This window comes from Astyanax mexicanus, chromosome 15 (assembly GCF_023375975.1).
Source record: "Astyanax mexicanus isolate ESR-SI-001 chromosome 15, AstMex3_surface, whole genome shotgun sequence".
Taxonomy (NCBI): domain Eukaryota; kingdom Metazoa; phylum Chordata; class Actinopteri; order Characiformes; family Acestrorhamphidae; genus Astyanax; species Astyanax mexicanus.
Window position 1 is genome coordinate 45,234,668 of NC_064422.1, and position 22,123 is coordinate 45,256,790.

Here is a 22,123-nt window from a genome sequence, read left to right on the forward strand (position 1 = left end):
TAAATAGCATCTATCTATCCATCCATCCATCCATCTCTATTAATCCAGAGTGATATCCAACATGTTTAAGTGGGCAGAAAAATTCAGATGGATGAGAAAATTAAAGTTGTCCAATACAGATAATTAAGTTGCCAGAAAATGGCTTTTGTATTTTAGTGTTTAATGGAATATATTTAGTCTGGGTTATTTAGGAAAGTGTTCAACATATATATTTTTTTATCTTACTACAGGGTATTTATTTAAGTATTGGCTGAAGACCATCAGAATTGTATATTTTTACAGTATAACAGCGTTACACTGCTCTGAGCCGTGGACACATGCCACATGTCTGAGTTTATACTAATGACTGTGGGCTCTGTGGAAGCCACCTAATACTGTTATCCACTACACCACCATCACCACCATCACCATCAGCAGCATCAGCAGCATCAGCAGCTTACGCACAGCTGTGCACAACTGCAGCAACGTGATTAAAACTGATCCCAGTCCCACAATATAAGAATTCACCCGACTACTGATAGAAAGATCCTTCCAGCATCTCTTTTAATCAATGAGCTCTGGAAGCTCAACATAATGAGAAATGTTAATGTTAACCCTGAGATGTTCAGGATTACTAACTTCCCCGTTCCACCTTAAATGATGCAACAGACGACAAAAGCTGCAGCATTTAAGGCGGAATGGAAAAAATTAAATGCACACCACAGCAACCCACACAGATACCACAGCAACCCATATACAGATACCACAGCAACCCATATACAGATACCTCAGCAACCCATATACAGATACCACAGCAACCCATATACAGATACCTCAGCAACCCATATACAGATACCACAGCAACCCATACACAGATACCACAGCAATCCATACAGATACCACAGCAACCCATATACAGATACCTCAGCAACCCATATACAGATACCACAGCAACCCATACACAGATACCACAGCAACCCATATACAGATACCACAGCAACCCATATACAGATACCACAGCAACCCATATACAGATACCACAGCAACCCATACACAGATACCACATCAACCCATATACAGAGACCACAGCAATTCATACACAGATACCACATCAACCCATATACAGATACCACAGCAACCCATATACAGATACATCAGCAACCCATACACAGATACCACAGCAACTCATACAGATACCACAGCAACCCATATACAGATACCACAGCAACCCATATACAGATACCACAGCAACCCATATACAGATACCACAGCAACCCATATACAGATACCTCAGCAACCCATATACAGATACCTCAGCAACCCATATACAGATACCACAGCAACCCATACACAGATACCACAGCAACTCATACAGATACCACAGCAACCCATATACAGATACCACAGCAACCCATACACAGATACCACAGCAATCCATACAGATACCACAGCAACCCATATACAGATACCTCAGCAACCCATATACAGATACCACAGCAACCCATACACAGATACCTCAGCAATCCATACACAGATACCACAGCAACCCATACACAGATACCTCAGCAATCCATACACAGATACCACAGCAATCCATACAGATACCACAGCAACCCATACACAGATACCTCAGCAATCCATACACAGATACCACAGCAATCCATACAGATACCACAGCAACCCATATACAGATACCTCAGCAACCCATATACAGATACCACAGCAACCCATACACAGATACCTCAGCAATCCATACACAGATACCACAGCAACTCATACAGATACCACAGCAACCCATATACAGATACCACAGCAACCCATACACAGATACCACAGCAATCCATACAGATACCACAGCAACCCATACACAGATACCTCAGCAATCCATACACAGATACCACAGCAACCCATACACAGATACCACAGCAATCCATACAGATACCACAGCAACCCATATACAGATACCACAGCAATCCATACAGATACCACAGCAACCCATATACAGATACCACAGCAACTCATACAGATACCACAGCAACCCATATACAGATACCACAGCAACCCATATAGATACCACAGCTACCCATACAGATACATTTGTGATTTTCAGACATGCAAATCCAATCTGAGAAACAAATCCGATGTGTCTGCAGTCTGAACAGAATCAGATTTTTTCACTTTAAATCCAGATCCAGATTCACTTTATATTGAGGAAATGTGAAATATCAAGGTTGCCAAATCTGATCTGAGAACAAATTCTCGATTGTTTAACAATTAAATTCTTGATTGATAAAAACAAGACTTTTTAAATGAAACGGCCATACAAGGTTTTTCATAGTGTCTCAAACAGACTGACAGGAGATCAGTAAACAGCTTTACTGTTTTTAATCAGTTAGAGAAAGTGAGAAAAATTCAACTTTATGACTAATGCACTTTTAAAGTTATATTTAAAGTCATTTATTCACATAAAATTCATTCTATGTCAGCGCCGGCGTAAATGTTCCTCTCCAAACGAGAGCGAGAGCTGCTCTTCAGGGGTTCTGGACTCAGCGTTCACTCGTAATTAATAAAGTTCTCCGGGAATAATGGACTGACTGGATTAACTATTCAATTCCCCTTTCAAGTGGCTGAAAATGCCAGGGCAGGGGGATAAACTGAGCCAACATGTGAACAAAATTTCTAACTCAGATTTATTCAGCTAAAAGCAGGCAAGCTACTTCTGATCCTTTCACATCGATTTTACATAATTTAGCATTAAAGCTGGTCTATCACATTCAAAATACACTGTAATGAGATAAAAACCATTACTGCCTTCACAAACTAAATATAAGTCCTATAAATCAAACTGAAACAAAAAAATAATATTGTACATTCTGTAAATTCTGCATTGTGTCAATAAAATACATTAATAAAATACACTCATACAACACACACAGCAGAGAAACACACTCAAACACACACAGCAGAGAAACACACTCAAACACACACAGCAGAGAAACACATTCAAACACACACAGCAGAGAAACACACTCAAACACACACAGCAGAGAAACACATTCAAACACACACAGCAGAGAAACACACACAGCAGAGAAACACACTCAAACACACACAGCAGAGAAACACACTCAAACACACACAGCAGAGAAACACACTCAAACACACACAGCAGAGAAACACACTCAAACACACACAGCAGAGAAACACACTCAAACACACACAGCAGAGAAACACTCAAACACACACACAGCAGAGAAACACACTCACACACACACAGCAGAGAAACACACTCAAACACACACAGCAGAGAAACACACTCAAACACACACAGCAGAGAAACACACTCAAACACACACAGCGGAGAAACACACTCAAACACACACACAGCAGAGAAACACACTCAAACACACACAGCAGAGAAACACACTCAAACACACACAGCAGAGAAACACACTCAAACACACACAGCGGAGAAACACACTCAAACACACACAGCGGAGAAACACACTCAAACACACACAGCGGAGAAACACACTCAAACACACACAGCGGAGAAACACACTCAAACACACACAGCAGAGAAACACACTCAAACACACACAGCGGAGAAACACACTCAAACACACACAGCGGAGAAACACACTCAAACACACACAGCGGAGAAACACACTCAAACACACACAGCGGAGAAACACACTCAAACACACACAGCAGAGAAACACACTCAAACACATACAGCAGAGAAACACACTCAAACACACACAGCGGAGAAACACACTCAAACACACACAGCGGAGAAACACACTCAAACACACACAGCGGAGAAACACACTCAAACACACACAGCGGAGAAACACACTCAAACACACACAGCGGAGAAACACACTCAAACACACACAGCAGAGAAACACACTCAAACACACACAGCGGAGAAACACACTCAAACACACACAGCGGAGAAACACACTCAAACACACACAGCGGAGAAACACACTCAAACACACACAGCAGAGAAACACACTCAAACACACACAGCGGAGAAACACACTCAAACACACACAGCGGAGAAACACACTCAAACACACACAGCAGAAAAAAAAAAAAAATAATAATAATAGCTGCTATTTGGAGGCTTTCTATCCTGTGGGTTCTGAGTATTGAAGAACAGGGTGAAAATAAGGAGGAGAAAAATAAATTATACAGAGAAACAGAGACAGAACTACAGTCTGTAAATTATTATACAGCTACAGAGTGAGCTATATAAACAGTAGTGCTGTAAAATTGAATTATAGATGTAGAAATAATTAGGCGGTCATAATGTTACGCTTGATCGATTTACAGACACACAGAAAGAATGAGAAAAGAAAAGAGAAGCTTAATCTTTGATTTTCTTTTCAATAATTTCTGCAAACAAATGAGAAAAGTACGAGGCCTTCGCCCACACTGACTAGACTCCTGAAAGATTCCTCAGATAAACAGATGAGTTATTTTATTGTTTAAATATTATTAAATTAAGACGGGAGTGAGATGAATCAGACGCGGGAGTTTAACCATCTGCCAGACAGACAATATTCTGTTTCAAGGCTGTTTCTAATACTCTTAGTGTACATTGATTTTCACACCAGCACTTTTTGTTTCAGGTTAAAACGGACTCTGGTTGGTTTGTACTATTAGTGCAGATTAATTGAGAAGGTGTAAAAAAAAAAAAAAAAATCACACTCAGGTGAGAATCAAACATGATGAGAACGTGATCTGGTCTTGATTTGAACCAGCAAACAAATATACTCCTTTTATTTGAGTTTAATCCAGAGACTGTAAAAAAAAGATGGACGCCGTGTCGCAGTTCCCATTTATTCAGTGAAAATGAAGCCAAAATCTTCCTCCATGTTGGCGATCCTGAAACCCGAGTCTGTGCAGTAGAGACCAGAGGAGGGAGAAAGACTGTGGAGAGACAGCCTACTCATTTAAATAACCCCGCCCCTGAGGGCTGCCTCGAGGTCACAGGCTGCAGAGCAGAGCGGAGCGGAGCTGACGGTCTGTTATTGGTCCCGCCCATAACCAGCCCTTTTACAATAACCACACCTTTTTTGAATAGAGCTGAATAACGTTTTAAAAAACAAATTCTGTGTGGATATAAAAATTTAACAATATAAGCAGAGGTTACACTAGCTGTTGCATTTAAATAATGGAGGTAGAATTACAGTATATTAGGAAAAAACGTGATTGAAAGTTGTTCTGTTTTAATATTGAAACCTATGGGGATGGGTGGGGTTACACAGCTTTCTGAAACCGAACAGCAGGGGGCGCCCGACCTGTGGTGGCTTCACTTTTGAGAGACGATGCTCTGTCCAGCTATACACAGACTATGGTTTAATCTGATATATTAACCAGATAACGCTATAATTACCACAGCTGTGAACAAACGCTGTCCCTGCTGCTGCTGCTCCATGCTGTTTACTCAATAAGACCGCGGCATGTGCAGCACTGTGTACCACAGTGTACAGCTGTAAAAAACACTGTGTTTAAAAAAAGTCTGGGTTCTGTTGTGTTAAAGCAGCTTTACACTGCACAGATATATAGATATACACACTAAAACGCAAATTTTCTCACTATATTCACTTTTTCTCGCTCCCGCATTAGACAGCTCTGACCAATCAGTGTAGACGATGCGCTTACGTGGTTTATAGGTAAGCACTTTGGTGCGTTTAAGTTTGTGCCTGTGTGAAAACAAACCAAACCGAGGAGGAAACGCTGCAAGTAAACAAACTCATCAACTGATTTAGACCAAAAAAAAAAACAATTACAGGTGGTAAAACATCGTAATTTTGGTTCAAACTTTGATTTTCAGCACCTTTTATGCATATTTTTTTTATAGTCTGGACCAAACCATGTAGGAGTGAAAGCACCAATACCAAAAATTAAGTTTTCCATCATTTGTTTTTTTTTTCTTCTGTATATTTGATCTTATTGTAGAGATGACTGAGGAGCTCAATCTCAACACTCAGTCCTGTTACCAAAATTAATAATTTTTTATATCTTATTCTTTTATTTTTAAAATCCACATTTTTGAAAAATCACTAGAATGTGCTCAGTGTCCTCATGTTATTAGCATAGCCGCCATTTAGCTGTTTTTCATATTTTCGCTAATTATATGCTAAAAACTCAGTAATGTTACTCAAAACATAAAAAGTAACAGGAGTGAGTTCCAGTAACAGGAGTGATTTTTTTGTCATAAATATCAATTATTTGAACATGCAGTCTATATACATTTCTTTAAAATAAATTCATCAAACTCATCAACTGATTTAGACCAGAGAAACCAATTACAGGTGTAAAAACGTCTTATTTTTGGTCCAAACTTTGTTTTTCAGCGCCTTTTAGGATTTTCACAGTCTGGACCAAACCAGGTAAGAGTGAAAGCACCAATACATTACCATAAAGATGATTCAACTCACCAAGATCACAGTGCTTGTAGTAGTTATTTCCGTATTTTTCACACTATAAGCGCACTGGATTATAAGGCAGCACTATGCAGCACTAGTAAGGAACAGGGGTGTCACCATGTTTCCTTTATCTTTTAAAGTTAATCGAGTGCTGGATGTTAATCTACACAGATTTCTCTCCTGAAAACTCCTGTTTATTTGGGTGAGTAAAGCGCTTCTATTTATTTACAGTAAGCTTAGCTTTCAGATTTACACTAAGGCTGAATGCAGCAGCATAAGAATTAGCATTAGCAGCTAAGAGCTAGTGCTAACAGTTGCCGGCTAATGCTGTCCGACAGAGCTACACTAGTGGTAACCATAGCTAGTGGTTCGTCCCACATAGCTTATTTTAAAATGGGAAATGCACAGACAACAGTCCAATAATACTTGCCTCTGACCAGTGAAAGAGCTAGCGTTTAGCACGGTTAGCAGCTAATGCTAATGCTGCTCCAGCCTTGGTGCTGGAGAAACTTCACTTAAAAACTCTTATAACTGTTATAAGTGGTTTCACTGCTCCTTAATACCTGCCTGGTAGAATTCATACATAAGGAGCACCGGATTATAAGGAGCTCTGAAGATTTTTGGGTAAAATTAAAGGATTTTAAGTGCACCTTATAGTAAAAATAATACAGTACTTGAGGTCCAACCCCTCCCCCCTGCAGTTACAGTCAGTTTAAGCAGAACTAAGAATTTTAAAAATGCCAAAAAGAAGAAAGAACACTGTAAAATATCTGATTATTTCTTCTAATTAATCAATTATCCACAGAGCTGTATTCACACACAATTTCCTCTCTTTTTATGCACACTGAATACAACTAATTAGACTGGTTTCACTGAATTGCACACTCTGAATGTTTATATTAGCCAAATAAAATATATTTATCAGCACTGCTAATTACAGAAACTCCACTTATATCATGATTTTTTAGGAAACTAGTCAATGCATCATCAAATCTCCAATTACACCACACTTTCAATCAATCAACTCAATTAGATTGGAATGACTGATAATTATAAATAATAAAAACAGACAGAATGCAAAACTCTAAGGTGCCATTTCTGTACCCAGAAAATTGTATAATTGTATGTATAAATGTGCACACAAAAAAACTTTAAAATACATAATACATAAAACCATTAAAAAAACTACTTAGAACACTGAAATATAGAATTAGTTTCCTGTCCCCACTCTCTAACTATAAACTTTACCATAAAATATAATTTTATATAATTAAAATCCTTCATAGAAAACCTGATTTATCAGGGTAAATTATGCTCCGTATCACCCAGTCTGAAGGGTGTTTGTTGGAGAAACTGTTAAAATTTCTGGATCTCTGAACGCTGTGGGGGAACGGAGGTGTGCTATTCATCAAAGATAAGAACTTTTTATCATGTTTTACTAAATAATCAAAAAAAATCTATAAAATGTACAAAAAGTTTGTTCTAGCTAATAGAGAGACAGCTTTAAGAACGTTTAACAATATTTTAAAAAGTCTCGAGAAAGATTAGCATTTAGCATTTTCAGGAAGGTAATAATGGTTTGCAACAATACTCACATTATGAAAATGTTAAAAGTAACATTCCCAAAAACATTGATACAAGTGAAGTATTGTTACACAGTGTTTATATAAAATCTTAACTTCTTAACTTGTTAGAATGATATTGACCCCTATTAATCGCTAATGATGCTAAAGCTCTATCTGTACAGGATTAGTTTCTCAGGGGGTTCTGTGTAATTTTCTCTTTTATGTTTGTTTTTTATCCTCTGTGATTTTATTCCCGTCCAGAACGATCATGTACGTGTTTTTCTCAGACGTCCCCCTGAGAAAATAATCCCGTGTAGATAAGGCTTAAGTTATATATTAGTGAGTTTTTCTTTTACCTCTTTATTTACGTTTTGTCCCTACTGACTAATCACAATACAGGGTATATGTATAATATATTAAATATATCACAATATATTGCAATACTGTAAGCAAGGTGATAAATTGCAAAAAAAAACAGTGAACAAATCAGGCATAGCATTAGGGTCAATATCATTATATCGATTCAAATTGTTGAAATTTTGTACAAACCCAATATTAAATAGTTAGATTGAGAATTTTATTTTAGTATTGGTCAGATGCTTGCTTGCTTTTACTTTTGTTCGGGAAAATAAATTAAGTCTGAAGTAGGAATTTGATAGGATTGGACTTTTGACAGTTGACTGCTGTCAGGGATTTAATCAGTCAGTGGTGCACCTGTATTTCCCACCGCCGAGATAGAAACACGTCAGAAATTTACCTGAACTCACCTCACTTCCAGACCACCACGCCCATCAGATGTAGATATACTCCTAAACTCTGATGCTATTTTAACAGCGCAGGGTATAAGATAGCAATTAACATCATGACTGGCCTTACGCAGGACATACGATAGGACCTCAGGACTCTCAGACAGGAGGGAACTGAACCTGTATCTGGTTCTGCTCGACACAACAAGCAGCGCAACACACTGCATTACTTTTCCCATTACCAAGCAGCCGCTTCTATAACTGCACCAAATGAAAACGGACAGCAGTGGAAAAAAGAGTGAAAAAAGGAAAAAACGAGAGAAAAAGAGGGAAAAGGTTCCCTCGTTCTCAAAATACAGGTTATTTTTCTGTAACATCTCATTATTCACTGCTATAAACAGTTCTGTACAGAACCCATTACTATCTGCATCTGATTTTACTCTGTTTGTCTTTTCAGTTTCGATCCGTTCCACTCCACAGTTTCACATCACCCAATCCACTCCACAATCCTGCTACAATCCACACCAGGGTTTAGCTCCACCCTCTATCCACTTACAGAGGCACCAAACGCAAAATAATGAGATAGTATCTCAAAATAATGATATACTACCTCCAATTAATGAGTATCTTAAAATAACAACTTACTTTTTAAAAATAATGAGATAGTATCTCAAAATAATGATTTACTACCTCCAAATAATGAGTATCTTAAAATAACAACTTACTCTTTCAAAATAATGAGATAGTATCTCAAAATAATGATTTACTACCTCCAATTAATGAGTATCTTAAAATAACAACTTACTCTTTCAAAATAATGAGATAGTATCTCAAAATAATGATTTACTACCTCCAAATAATGAGTATCTTAAAATAACAACTTACTCTTTCAAAATAATGAGATAGTATCTCAAAATAATGATTTACTACCTCCAAATAATGAGTATCTTAAAATAACAACTTACTCTTTCAAAATAATGAGATAGTATCTCAAAATAATGATTTACTACCTCCAAATAATGAGTATCTTAAAATAACAACTTACTTTTTTAAAATAATGAGATAGTATCTTAAAATAATGATTAAGTATCTCCAAATCACAACTTAATATCTCCAAATAATGAGCTATTATCTTAAAATAATAATTTATTATCTCAACATAATGAGAGAGAATCTTAAAATAATGATTAAATAACTCAAAATAGTAAGAAAGTATCTTAAAATAAGATACTGTAGAGATACTGTAAGATAGTATTTAAAATTACATATTTAGTATCTCAAAATAATGAGACAGTATCTGAGACTAATGACTCACTATCTCAAAATAATTATTTGGTATCTCAAAATAGTTGGTCAATATCTTACAATATTGACTTAGTATCTTAAAATAATGACTTACTATCTCAAAATAATGAGATAGTATCTTAAAATAATGATTTACTATCTCAAAATAATGAGATAGTATCTTAAAATAATGATTTAGTATTTTTTTTTAAATGAGATAGTATCTTAAGATAACGATTTAGTATATCAAAATAAAGACTTACTACGTCAAAATAACGGCTTACTGTCTCAAAATAATGGACTTCCTATTTCAAAATAATTAGATAGCAGTTTACTTAATAATAATATATATTTTTTGTTATTTAGGTGGCGGGAACGGGCTTTCAGCACCCCTAAAAGCAAAAGCATAAAGTTGATTTTGAATCACAATTAAATCAAAACTGTGTCTCTGATAAGCTGCAATGTTTAAATCTAAGAATGTATATAATTTACCAATCAGTGATTTCTATAACTAGACCAAATAAAAATGGACAGAATGTGAAAATACAGTGGAAAATAGTGATAAATGAAGACTGCCTGAGTAAAAAAAAACTATTTTTTTACTTAGCGATTAGGGTCAATATCAATATAACTTTTTAAATGCTTCCAAACAAAATATTTAATATTCAATATATTGAAAGTTTGCAAGGCCTTTAAAATGTTCTGTTTCTCTGTGTAGCAGGATTAATAGTGTTAATATTTTTTTCTTTCTAGATTTATATATTTATATTATTATATAGCAGCTAAAAAATACATTAATTTTACAACAGGAGTTATCAGTGAAGGACTTGTATTTTGAAAGTTACCTCCACACTGCTGAGTGAGAGGATCCTTTTACAAGTGCTCTAACTAATTTACATTTTTATAATAGTTAACCCTTTCAGACCTGAATAATGTTCCAGTGATGGGATTTTATTTCCATTTTAGCATCCATAAAAAGTAAAATAAAGATTATAAAGCCACATAAAATTAGTAAAAATCAGCTTTTACTTTGCCTTAATGGCTCTATAGTGTATAGAGTTGCTGTGTTTTCCTGTACAGTAAGCTTCTGTTTGATTGGCTGGTAAACTTTTTAATTCTAATGGAAAACAGACCTCAATTACTGTTATGTGCAGCAAAACATTAATATAAAGAAAATACATAATGTCATAAATTAAAGCATATTAACATACATATAAAGCACAGCTGTTATATATGTAATTAATATACCTCCATGATGTATTTTATGATATTGTTTGGTATTTTGAACAGATATTGAGCTTATATAAACTTTCACAAGTATCACTCTATACCAACTCCACCTCTTCACAACTAAGAAAGCAATTCAAGTAATAAACTCTTAACGAGGCGCAGCTGTTAACTGAAAGCCTGAACTGCAGGTGACTCTACCTTAAGCATAAAGCTGACTGAGAAAATGCCAAATACTTAAAAACTGTATAAAATAAAACATATTCTGTTTTGTTTAACACTTTTTTTGTGTTTAGTAAATAAGTCCATGTTTTTCTTAATAGTCTTAACATTAAATGTTATATTATATTATATTAGATTATATCAATAGTAGTAGATCCAGAGCTCCAACCAGTCAACACCTTTAAATGAACATTTATTTAATGTCAGAATTTCGACACTGATAACAATAATACCTATTAGAAATGTTAAATAAACGTTGTTTTAATGTAAATTTTTTCCATCATCAACCTTAAAAAATGTAGCTAATGCAGCCAAAACATTATTAACATTTATTCAATGTTATTTTCTCTATCAGGGAACTAACTGCGAAATTTAACCCCATACCTTAACTAGACATTTTCTGGCCAGCTGTTCACTAACAACAAACAGCAGAACTAGCCAAAATCAAGTGTATTAAATCAACATTTAATATACTATGCTGTCTAAAAGTTAGTTAAACAGCAGGTTTACCTGCAGAGAGCACATTTCACCTGGAGCAGCAGATCTTCATCCACCTTCACCATCAAATCCAGCTAAAACTAATCCAAATCCAGCTCCCAGTAACTGCTGGTGTTAATCTGAATTCATCAGCAGATTATTTAGAAATAAAAACTCTGATTTTACTGTGAATCTCTCTCTGTCTCTGTTTGTGTTTGAAGTGCATTGCTTGGAGATAACAGATTAATTAGGGGGTGTGGTTAGTGGGTGTGGGTAGTGGGTGGGGTTAGCAGGTGAGCTGTGCTGGTAAGCAAAGCTTCGTAATATATATATATATATATATATATATATATATATAGGTCAAAAGGTCAAGGTCAAAGTGGTTTTTATTGTCATTTCAGCTATATACAGAGTACACAGTGAAACGAAACAACGTTCCTCCAGGGACCATGGTGCACATAAACACAGTGTAGACAGAACAATAGTGCAACAGTACAAAAGTGCAGACAGACAATACAACACAATACAGACAAAGAATAATAAATAACAAGACAGTGTGCAAATTATGCAGTGTGCAAAAAAAAAATATATATATATATATATATATATATATAAATGGTTTTATGTTTTTTTTTTCTTGAAATTTGGTCTTAAAATCTTTGTGTTTCAGTTTATTGATGAAGAAAATCTATTTTGAGCTACAAATATGTCAGTTTAGAGTTAATTCTGTATTTTAGCCCAGTTTACACAATAGAGCTCTCAGGATCTGACACACATTTTATTTTTTAAGATTTGATCTGATTCGTTTTAGATCTACTATAATCAATTTTAATTGTAGTTTTAGTTTATTTTTGGTTTTATCATCCAGGTCTGCACTAATGTTTTAAAAATCGTATGGTCATGAAAATTTGCCTTAAAGGCATCATGGAAATGTCATTAAAAAAATAATGAAAAAATCATGGAAATGTATTGGTTAAAAAGAGTATGAACCCTGTATACACCCACACAAGATTTAACCATCAGATGTTATTAATGCATCCCGCATTGCTGAGCATCACTCCTAACAAAGAGCCCTTTGTTACTCTGGACATCTTCTTACATCTAACAGTTTTATTCACTGTATGAATTTTCACAGCTCCCACAGATTCTGGATCCAAATCAAGAGCTTTTAATAAACCGATTTTCACCAAAAAAACGAGGAGAAAAACAAGGAGAATGAAGGAGCTTCTAAAACCTCGCTAAAATCTACTGTATTCTAACAGAGCTCCCTACAGCTACACTGTACAACCTGCAATCACAAGATAACACCTCACAACTCATACAGAAAGGGGCGCAACCACCATGGATAGCTTAGCAACCACCTAGCCACTGCTTAGCAACACCATAGTAACCTCCATAGATACCATAGCAACGACCTAGCAACACCTTAACAACCACCTAGCAGCACCTTAGCAACCACTTAGCAACTGCTTAGCAACACCATAGCAACATTCATGGACACCATAGCAATGCCTTAGCAAGCACCAAGCAACTACTTCGCAACATTATAGCAACCATCATGGATACCATAGCAACACCTTAGCAACACCATAGCAACCTTCATGGACACCATAGCAACGCCTTAGCAAGCACTTAGCAACTGCTTAGCAAGCACCTAGCAACTGCTTAGCAACACCATGACAACCATCATGGATACCATAGCAATCCCTTAGCAACCACCTAGCAACACCATAGTAACCACAACAGACACCATAGCAACACCTTAGCATCAACATTGCAACCACCAACGATACAATAGCAACGCCTTCGCAACCACCAGAGACACCATAGCATCATAATTCATAGGGCCCTATTTTATCAAACTATTGGCAAGCTGTCAACCATACAGCTTGATTTAGATTGTGTCAGTGTGTCTTTGCTGTCGTAACGATGGGAAAAGTACACTTTGGGCAGGTACTAATTCTTTTAATTAATAATGGGTGTTTTTTTTTGGTGTAATGTGGAATCAACTTGGGCAAGTTTTTTTAGATTATTTTTTTTGTTTGTTTCTACTGAATGTATGATTTTTTTAAAATATTTTTTTATTGCAATAGTATATTCTTGAAATTAGTCAAAACAAATCTGTTTTACCATACTGCCAAGAATATTGTGAAAATAACCTCAAATATTGTAATATTATTTTAGATTCATATATTGTCCACCCCTACTGTATAGCCTACAATATTACCTGATGTAGAAAAAAAAAACTGATGTTGAACAAACATTGGGTAAATATGTGAATAAATGCTGTATTAAGTGCCGCTTACTTAAGGTATCTTTTCACTTGGGTAGATTGCAATATTTCTGTATTTCTGTCCAACTTCCTCCTCCTCGTCTGTTCTTTAAGTGTGTCAGTAATGAGAACTCACACATAAACTCTCTGAAGTCTGAAGCTAATAATGAAGTATGCAAAGAAATGAAAGCCTCCAGCAGACAGACAGCGAGTGCAGCATCGTCTCGGAAATTACCATCTGCATTTTACATCATTTTATGATGAGCTGATCAGCAGACTGTTGAGGAAAGACGGCGTAGAGTTAAATACCTACACTATTTTCTGTGTTGAGCTAAACCTTCTCTGCTGTGTTTCAAGTGAAGTGAATACGACAGGTTGAATACGTCACTGAATACATCAGGTAGCTGCTTAACTGCAACCACACTTACAATATTTCCTGTGTTAATTTCAAACTGATGTCTGAAGCCAAAGATTAAATATACAGAAAAATTATCTCCAGTAAACTGTTGTTTCATCCTCTTAGCATGTAGCACACCAATAAAAGAAAAAAGAAACATTTATATTATTCATAATGAGCTGACCAGACACTTGAACAATCATAGTGTTGCATAAATACTGCAGTGAGTGTTAAAGAGGACATATCATACTCTTTATACACAAGCTAGAAAAGAAAAATCAGTCTATGCTCAGTTTCAGTCCCTTTCAGAACAAGTAGTTTAATAAGTCACTTTTATGCAAATGAGCTGTTTACACTGAACATTTACTACACATTAGCGTTAGCTTGGGGCTAAATGGCAAAACATGAATAAGCTAGTTCATGCTTAACTGCAATGGAAACACAAAACTCATTATTTAAAAGGTCTTACATCTCCATCATTTGCTGATCTTGCCACAGATAGTAGGCACAGATCCCTCACTCCGACGAAGTCTGCTTTCTAATTCTGCAGAATACTGTTTGAAGTTCTGAACCAGCAGCCTGAAATGTTGTTTATTCAACTGATCTAGTGGGCGGGGCTCTGGTGGGGAGTGTTGATGCATGAGGGGTGGAGCCAGGGATTTTCTATGCATGTTTACTTTATTGTGATGTCACAATAAAGGGAGGAGCCATCCAAACAGCTCATAGAAGCAAATGATGATTCCTGACACCAAACTCTGATTTAGCTGATTCTGATGAAAACCGATGGATATTTCAATGTATGGAGTGTGTATAGTGTTTATCAGGGCAGAGAGATCAAGGTGGAAATACAAAAATGCACAAAAGTTTTGCATAATATTTCGACCTTTACTTCAGGTAGCATCTAAAATGTTTAACCTAGAATATTTCTTCAGCGCTGCTCTTCAAGTGTGTCACTAACAAGAACTCACACACAAAGCTTTCTGATGTCTGAAGACAATAATGAAGACAAATCCCCAAAACTTACCCACCATATAGCATAAAAACTACAGATCTAAATGCTGTATTCATGTATATATTTCAATTTAATTTAATTTAACTTATTTCTGCTGACTTGCCATTAAGTGTGGAGGGGGAATTCCTGTATTGTTTGATAATGCAATATACAGAATAATGCAGGAGTGCAGGATGTTGAGGATGTTGAGGGTATTAAGGATGTTGAGCATGTTGGGGGTGATGGGGGTGATGGTGATAATGTTAAGGATGTTGGGGGTGACGAGGATGATGATGTTGAGGAAAATACGGATGTTGAGGATGTTAAGGATGTTGAGAGTGATGAGGATGATGAGGATGATGATGTTGAGGAAATTAAGAATTTTAAAGATGTTGGGGGTGATGATTTTGAGGATGTTGAGGAAATAAAGGATGTTGAGCATGATAAGGATGTTGAAGAAATTAAGGATGTTGAAGAAATGAAGGATGTTGAGGATGTTGGGGGTGATGATTTTGAGGGTGTTGAGGAAATTAAGGATGTTGAGGATGTTAAGGATGTTGAAGAAATTAAGGATGTTGAAGAAATGAAGGATGTTGAGGATGTTGGGGGTGATGATTTTGAGGGTGTTGAGGAAATTAAGGATGTTGAGGATGTTAAGGATGTTCAGGAAGTTAAGGATGTTGGGGTGATGATTTTAAGGGTGTTGAGGAAATTAAGGATGTTGAGGAAATTAAGGATGTTGAGGAAATTAAGGATGTTGAGGGTGATGAGGTTGTTGAGGATATGGTGAGGGGTGATGAGGGTGAGGGCGTGATGGAAGTTGAGGATATTAAGGATGTTGAGAATGTTGGGGGTGATGGGGGTGATGGGGTGACGGAGGTGACGGGGGTGATGGAGGTGATGGGGGGGTGATGGGGTGACGGGGGTGATGGAGGTGATGGGGGGTGATGGGGTGATGGAGGTGATGGGGGGTGATGGAGGTGATGGGGGTGATGATGTTGAGGATATTAAGGATGTTGAGATTATTGGAGGTGATGGGGGTGATGGAGGTGATGGGGGATGATGGGGGTGATGGAGGTGATGGAGGTGATGGGGTGACGGCCAGCAGCTTACATGTGGTATGATGCAACCAGTCAAAAACAGACGCCAATCATCCAGGGAAAAAATGTGCAGATAAAAAGTCAAAGTCAAACGCCAGCCGAGCATCACAGCTCTCAGACTGAACAGCTGTCAGGAGCTCGTCTCGGGGAGAGAAAAATTCACACACAGTCATAAGAAGTCACACTCCCAGCCACGCTCCTGCAGACTGATAGTGGCACTGGGAGCGGTGCTGATGCTGAGGCTGATGCTCTTTAGTAGTTAATATACCTTAGAGCCTGTCTTTATTTCTCCTTTAATTTAAGTCTTTTTTTTTATTGCAGCTAGAGGTATAAGAAAATATCCGTCTATAAAAGTACTGTGATTTTATATTTTGTAAAAGTGTATTGTAAAAGTATTGATTCTCAATATATTGTTGTGTTTAATCCAGGGATGTCTACATTAAAACATTCATGCATGCAGTAATTATTATATTATTTTTACTTAAATTAATCACATGACAAAATGGGCTGAGACTGGTGCCGCATTATCGGTTTTATTTAGTGATTTAACGCAACTCAGGCTTACCGTTACTGAGTTCAGAAAGTAGATTTAGATTTTTTACTTTTGAGTGTGGAATATGGAGCTACACTAGCGTTTATTTCCTCCATTAAAACTCTCAGTAACTCATTTAAACTCAGTAACTCAGAATATTACATCAAATCTACCATGAGATATTAAAATAATACAGTAAAAAAGAATTTGGACCCTACACTATTATTACTGACCACTTCCCAAAAAATACAGTTTAGTACCAGATTAAAAAAAAAAAGAAATCATGATTTAGTCCCATATTACTGTTGTGATTAATACAATTTTAATCTTAAAATTCAAATTAAAATGTAATATTATTATTTTAATAGATTAGCACCAACAATACAAACAGAAAGTGTGTATAACACTAAATATTTCATTCACATTTAGATAACCATTAAAAATATATATAAAAGTTTAGTCTTAAATTAATTTTTTGTCATCGATTGAAGAAAAAAAATTATCATATAAAAATACCACATAATTATTATATATATTGTGTATAATAATACTGCAAGAAAATCTGCCACAATAAAAAAAACACATAGTGATAATAGTGATATCTGCTTATTCGACTTTTCATACAATACATAGATATCCCCTGAGTAATATGGGATAATGGTTATGTGGTCTATTGTATTTATTTGTATGTTTGTTCAATCAATCAATCAAGCGGTGCTTCTATAACTGTGACTCCATAACACACACATACAGGATATCATTATCGCAAAAAAAAAAGCCCTTAAATATTGTGATAATATTGTAGGACCGTATCGTCCAGCCCTGGCATCCACATACCTGATCTCTATATTTAGGGACTGTGAGAGGAATTCCACACAGATAAAATGAGAAAAAGGAACTCCACCCAGACAAGGAATTGAACCCAAGACCCCACTGCTAGGAGGCAAACTTGTTATCCCCTAAACCACCAGGCTGCTGTACCATCATACATGATATAGCATGATGTATAGCTTTCTGAGAGCTGGTTGGACCCCATATTGTGCAGTATCAGTGCAGCATCTTTGCTTTTGAGATGTGTGTGTGTGTGTGTGTGTTGTGTTTGAGTGTGCTGTTCACGGTATTTAATTGCAGTTTATATGCCTGCATTAAATGCATGCATTAAAAATATGCTGCACTTTAGTTTTGTAGTAGATTTTTGTGGCTACATTACTTTACTGTTTATGAATAATTGTTTTGTTTCTATCAAATGTATGAAAATCTTAATTTATACTAAATAAAACATTAATATTTATTTGGTTGCAGTAGTTTATTGCAGTGCAGTAGTTTATTTTTGAAGTTATATATATTTTTTTAAATGCCAAGAATATGATTATCGCAAAAATACCCTGACATTTTGTAATGGATAGGAGGAGAACATGGAAACTCCACACAGATAAAGAATTGAACCTGAAACCCCAGCGCTGGGAGGCAAACGTGTTATCCACTAAACAACCGTGCTGCCGTACCATCATACATGATATATCATAGGTACATCATCTTCCACTGGCAGTATCAGTGCTGCATCTTGGGTTTTGAGTGTGTGTGTGTGTGTGTGTGTGTGTGTGTGTCTGTGTGTGTCTGTGTGTGTGTGTATGTGTGTGAGATGTAGAGAAAGCCAGCTATCTTCCACAGAGCAGGGCTTGTATTGTTAACAGCTGTGGTTTTAAAACAAAGCTCCACTAAGTCAACACTGATGGCGTGACCAACATACAGAGATCAATAGATGGAGTTCCTTCCAGAGATCTTAGAGAGGAGGGTGTGTTACGCTGTTACGCACAACTTCAAGGCTAAAATTCGGGGTTTTGTGCATTTTTTTTGACGATTTTGAGGGGTTTTGAAGGTATCTGAGGGAATTTATGGGAATATCCACGAGTGCACCAATGAAAACAAAGGTGCATTAGACTTAAAGCTGAAATAAACGCGCGTAAAGCATAAAAAGGACGTGATCTATGGCTATGCAAACGAATTAAACGAGTTGCAACCAATTGCAACCATTAAAATGAAGCAATAGTGCAGCTAGCATCATCCCACCCTGATCTGAAGTGACGATCCGAGAGAGATTGAATGATTGATTGACTGACTGACGCATCCTCTATCAAAATGTGCCACCTACGCTAAATCAATTACTTTTCAACCCATTTAATCCGATAAACGATAGATTTATTCAGCAGATCTAATGCACTCTATATGCACTCTAGAAAAAAAGTATGCTCCACGGTTTAATGGTGTATTAAAGACACTATAATAGTTTTAAACACCCATGCTTTTGAATACAAGTTATTTGATTCCACAAAAAAAAATAATAATAAAATAAAACATCAACTATAAAGCATCAAACGTTTTTTTTTTCTCTCCAACGTTTATCAAACGTTAAAACCTCAACCCACTGATCATTCAACCGCATCTCAACGCTCAAGGTGGGTCAACTGTGCCACCCGCTCCTCATGCACTCCGCTCTAAAGCGCGTTTTGGCGCACAAACGCAGAACCCGCGCGTGCGTAAAGTTGCGTACCTGTGGTGCACACGATGAAACTGGCTTGCAGGATCAGAAATAGTTCCCAGATTAAATCCATGGTGCCTCCTCCTTATTCCAGGTGCATGGCGCGCGCGGGGATAAAAAGAAGAAAAAAAAAACAATAAAACCACAACAGCAGCGGGCTGAATATCAGTGTTGATCTCTGTCTCCGGGCTCGCTCCTCCTCAGCACGCGCATGGCAGCAGCAGCATCATCATCTTCATCATAGCACCGGAGCCGCGGCTACAATACACACACTCCACTGCCGCGCGAGCCGCCGCGCGAGCGCTGCACAAACTTCCCACCGACACAGATCCTCCTCAGCACGGACACTGCGCACGACGCTTCGCCCCGTCCCGCCAAAACCTCCATCAAAAAACACGCAGCTCGCGCGGGGAATAAACAGCAGCACCAACAGCAGCAGCAGCGCGCGCTCCTCCCAAACACCCGCCGCACCTCTACCTTTACCTTCCCGGGGAACACAGACGCAGCTCACGCGCCAAGGCCATCATGCGCCCGCGCGCTCATCTGCTCCAGCACGCGCACAGTGACAGAGAGAGAGAGAGAGAGAGGGGGGGGGGGGGTACAGAACGAGTATGGAGAGAGGGGAGGGGGGAGAGAGAGATTGAGCTTCTATGAAAGAGAAAGAGAGAGAGAGATAGTGAAAGAGAGAGAGCGCTATAAAGCTAGAACAAAATGAGAGAGCGAGAGAGAGAGAGAGAAATAGAGGAGGTAGGGTGAGAGAGACAGAAAGAGAGGAGTGAGAGGATAGGGTGAGAGAGCTCCAGAACTAGAAAGTGAGGGATAGAGAGAGAGAGCTACAGAACTAGAAAGATAAGAGAGAGCTATAGACAGAGTAAAGAAAGATAGATGGTAGAGGGTCGAGAGAGATACAGAAAGAGAAGAGAGATTGAGCCTATTTGAGAGAGATAGCGCTACAAAGCTAGAAAAAATGAGAGAGTGAGAAAAAGAGAAAGAGGAGAGAGAGGACAGAAAGAGTATGGAGAGAGGGGAGGGGGAGAAAGAGAGATTGAGCTTCTGTGAAAGAGAGAGAGATACAGAAAGAGGAGAATAAGAGAGAGCACGCTACAAGGCTAGAAAAAAATGAGAGAGAGAGAGAGAGAGAGGAGGGTGGGTGAGAGGGATACAGAAAGAGAAGAGAGAGGGAGAGAGAGAGTAGAAAACAAAAAGAGTATGGAGAAAGGGGGAGAGAGATTGAACGTCTATGAGAGAGATAGAGAGATAAAGGAGGGTGTGAGAGATACAGAAGGAGATCGAGAGAGAGAGATACAAAGCAAGACAAAAATGAGAGCTATAGAAAGAATAGAGAGAGATAGAGAGGGTGTGGGAGAGATAGAGAGAGAAAGAGAGCTATAGAAAGAGAGAGGGACAAAGACAGAAAGAGTATGGAGAGATAGGAGGAGAGAGAGAGATTGATCTATGAGAGAGATAGATAGAGGTGTGGGTGTGTGAGAGAAGGAGTAGAGAAAGAGGAGAGGGGTAGAAAGGAAAGAGATTGAACTATAAGAGAGAGAGAGAGATAGAGATACAGAAGAAAAAAGAAGAGATGGAGAGAGATACAGAAAGAGGATGGAGTGAAGGATACAAAACGATATTTTCTACAAAAAGAGAAGAGAAAGAGAGAGATACAGAAGTGGGAAAGAAAACGGGAGATGGAGAGAGAAAGAGAGAGAGATGGAGAGGTAGGGAGATGTGCTGTAACTCTCAGTGCTGCAGTTCTCTGTGCTGCTGGTAGGGGGCGCTGGTGGCAGATGCGCTGGGCTGTAGTAGGCCGGTGAGATTAATGCAGCTGCAAAGAGAGCCAGCAGCCCAAACCACCACCACCACCACACACACACACACACACACACACACACACACCACTATATACACACTAAACTAACACACTCACGTCTTATAGTTATTGGGTGCATCCCAGCTGTGTACAATACACTTTCTCTGATTTTGCTATTTATAGGTTTATGTTTGAGTAAAAAGAACATTGTTGTTTTATTCTATAAACTACAGACAACATTTCTCCCAAATTACAAATAAAAATATTCTCATTTAGAGCATTTATTTACAGAAAATGAGAAATGACTGAAATAACTAAAAAAGATGCAGAGCTTTCAGACCTCAAATAATAAAGCAAAGGAAGCAAGTTCATATTCATAAAGTTTTAAAAGTTCAGAAATAATCAATATTTGGTGGAATAACCCTGGTTTTTAATCACAGTTTTCTTCATTTATCTTGGCACCATATTTTCCTCCTCCACCAGTCTTACACACTGCTTTTGGATAACTTTATGCTGCTTTACTCCTGGTGCAAAAATAC

At 37.5% G+C, this 22,123-nt stretch overlaps 1 protein-coding gene across 1 annotated transcript in view; it reads right to left on the minus strand.

Moving 5' to 3' along the window:
• ca10a (carbonic anhydrase Xa) overlaps window positions 1-20,335 on the minus strand; it is a 388,601-nt gene extending 368,266 nt beyond the window's left edge. Inside the window, exon 1 of the mRNA XM_049464652.1 lies at window positions 19,787-20,335. Within this exon, the coding sequence (XP_049320609.1) occupies window positions 19,787-19,847 (61 nt within the window). The 5' untranslated portion in view covers window positions 19,848-20,335. The remainder of the gene's footprint in view (window positions 1-19,786) is intronic.
• Between the last annotated feature and the right edge of the window lie 1,788 nt (window positions 20,336-22,123).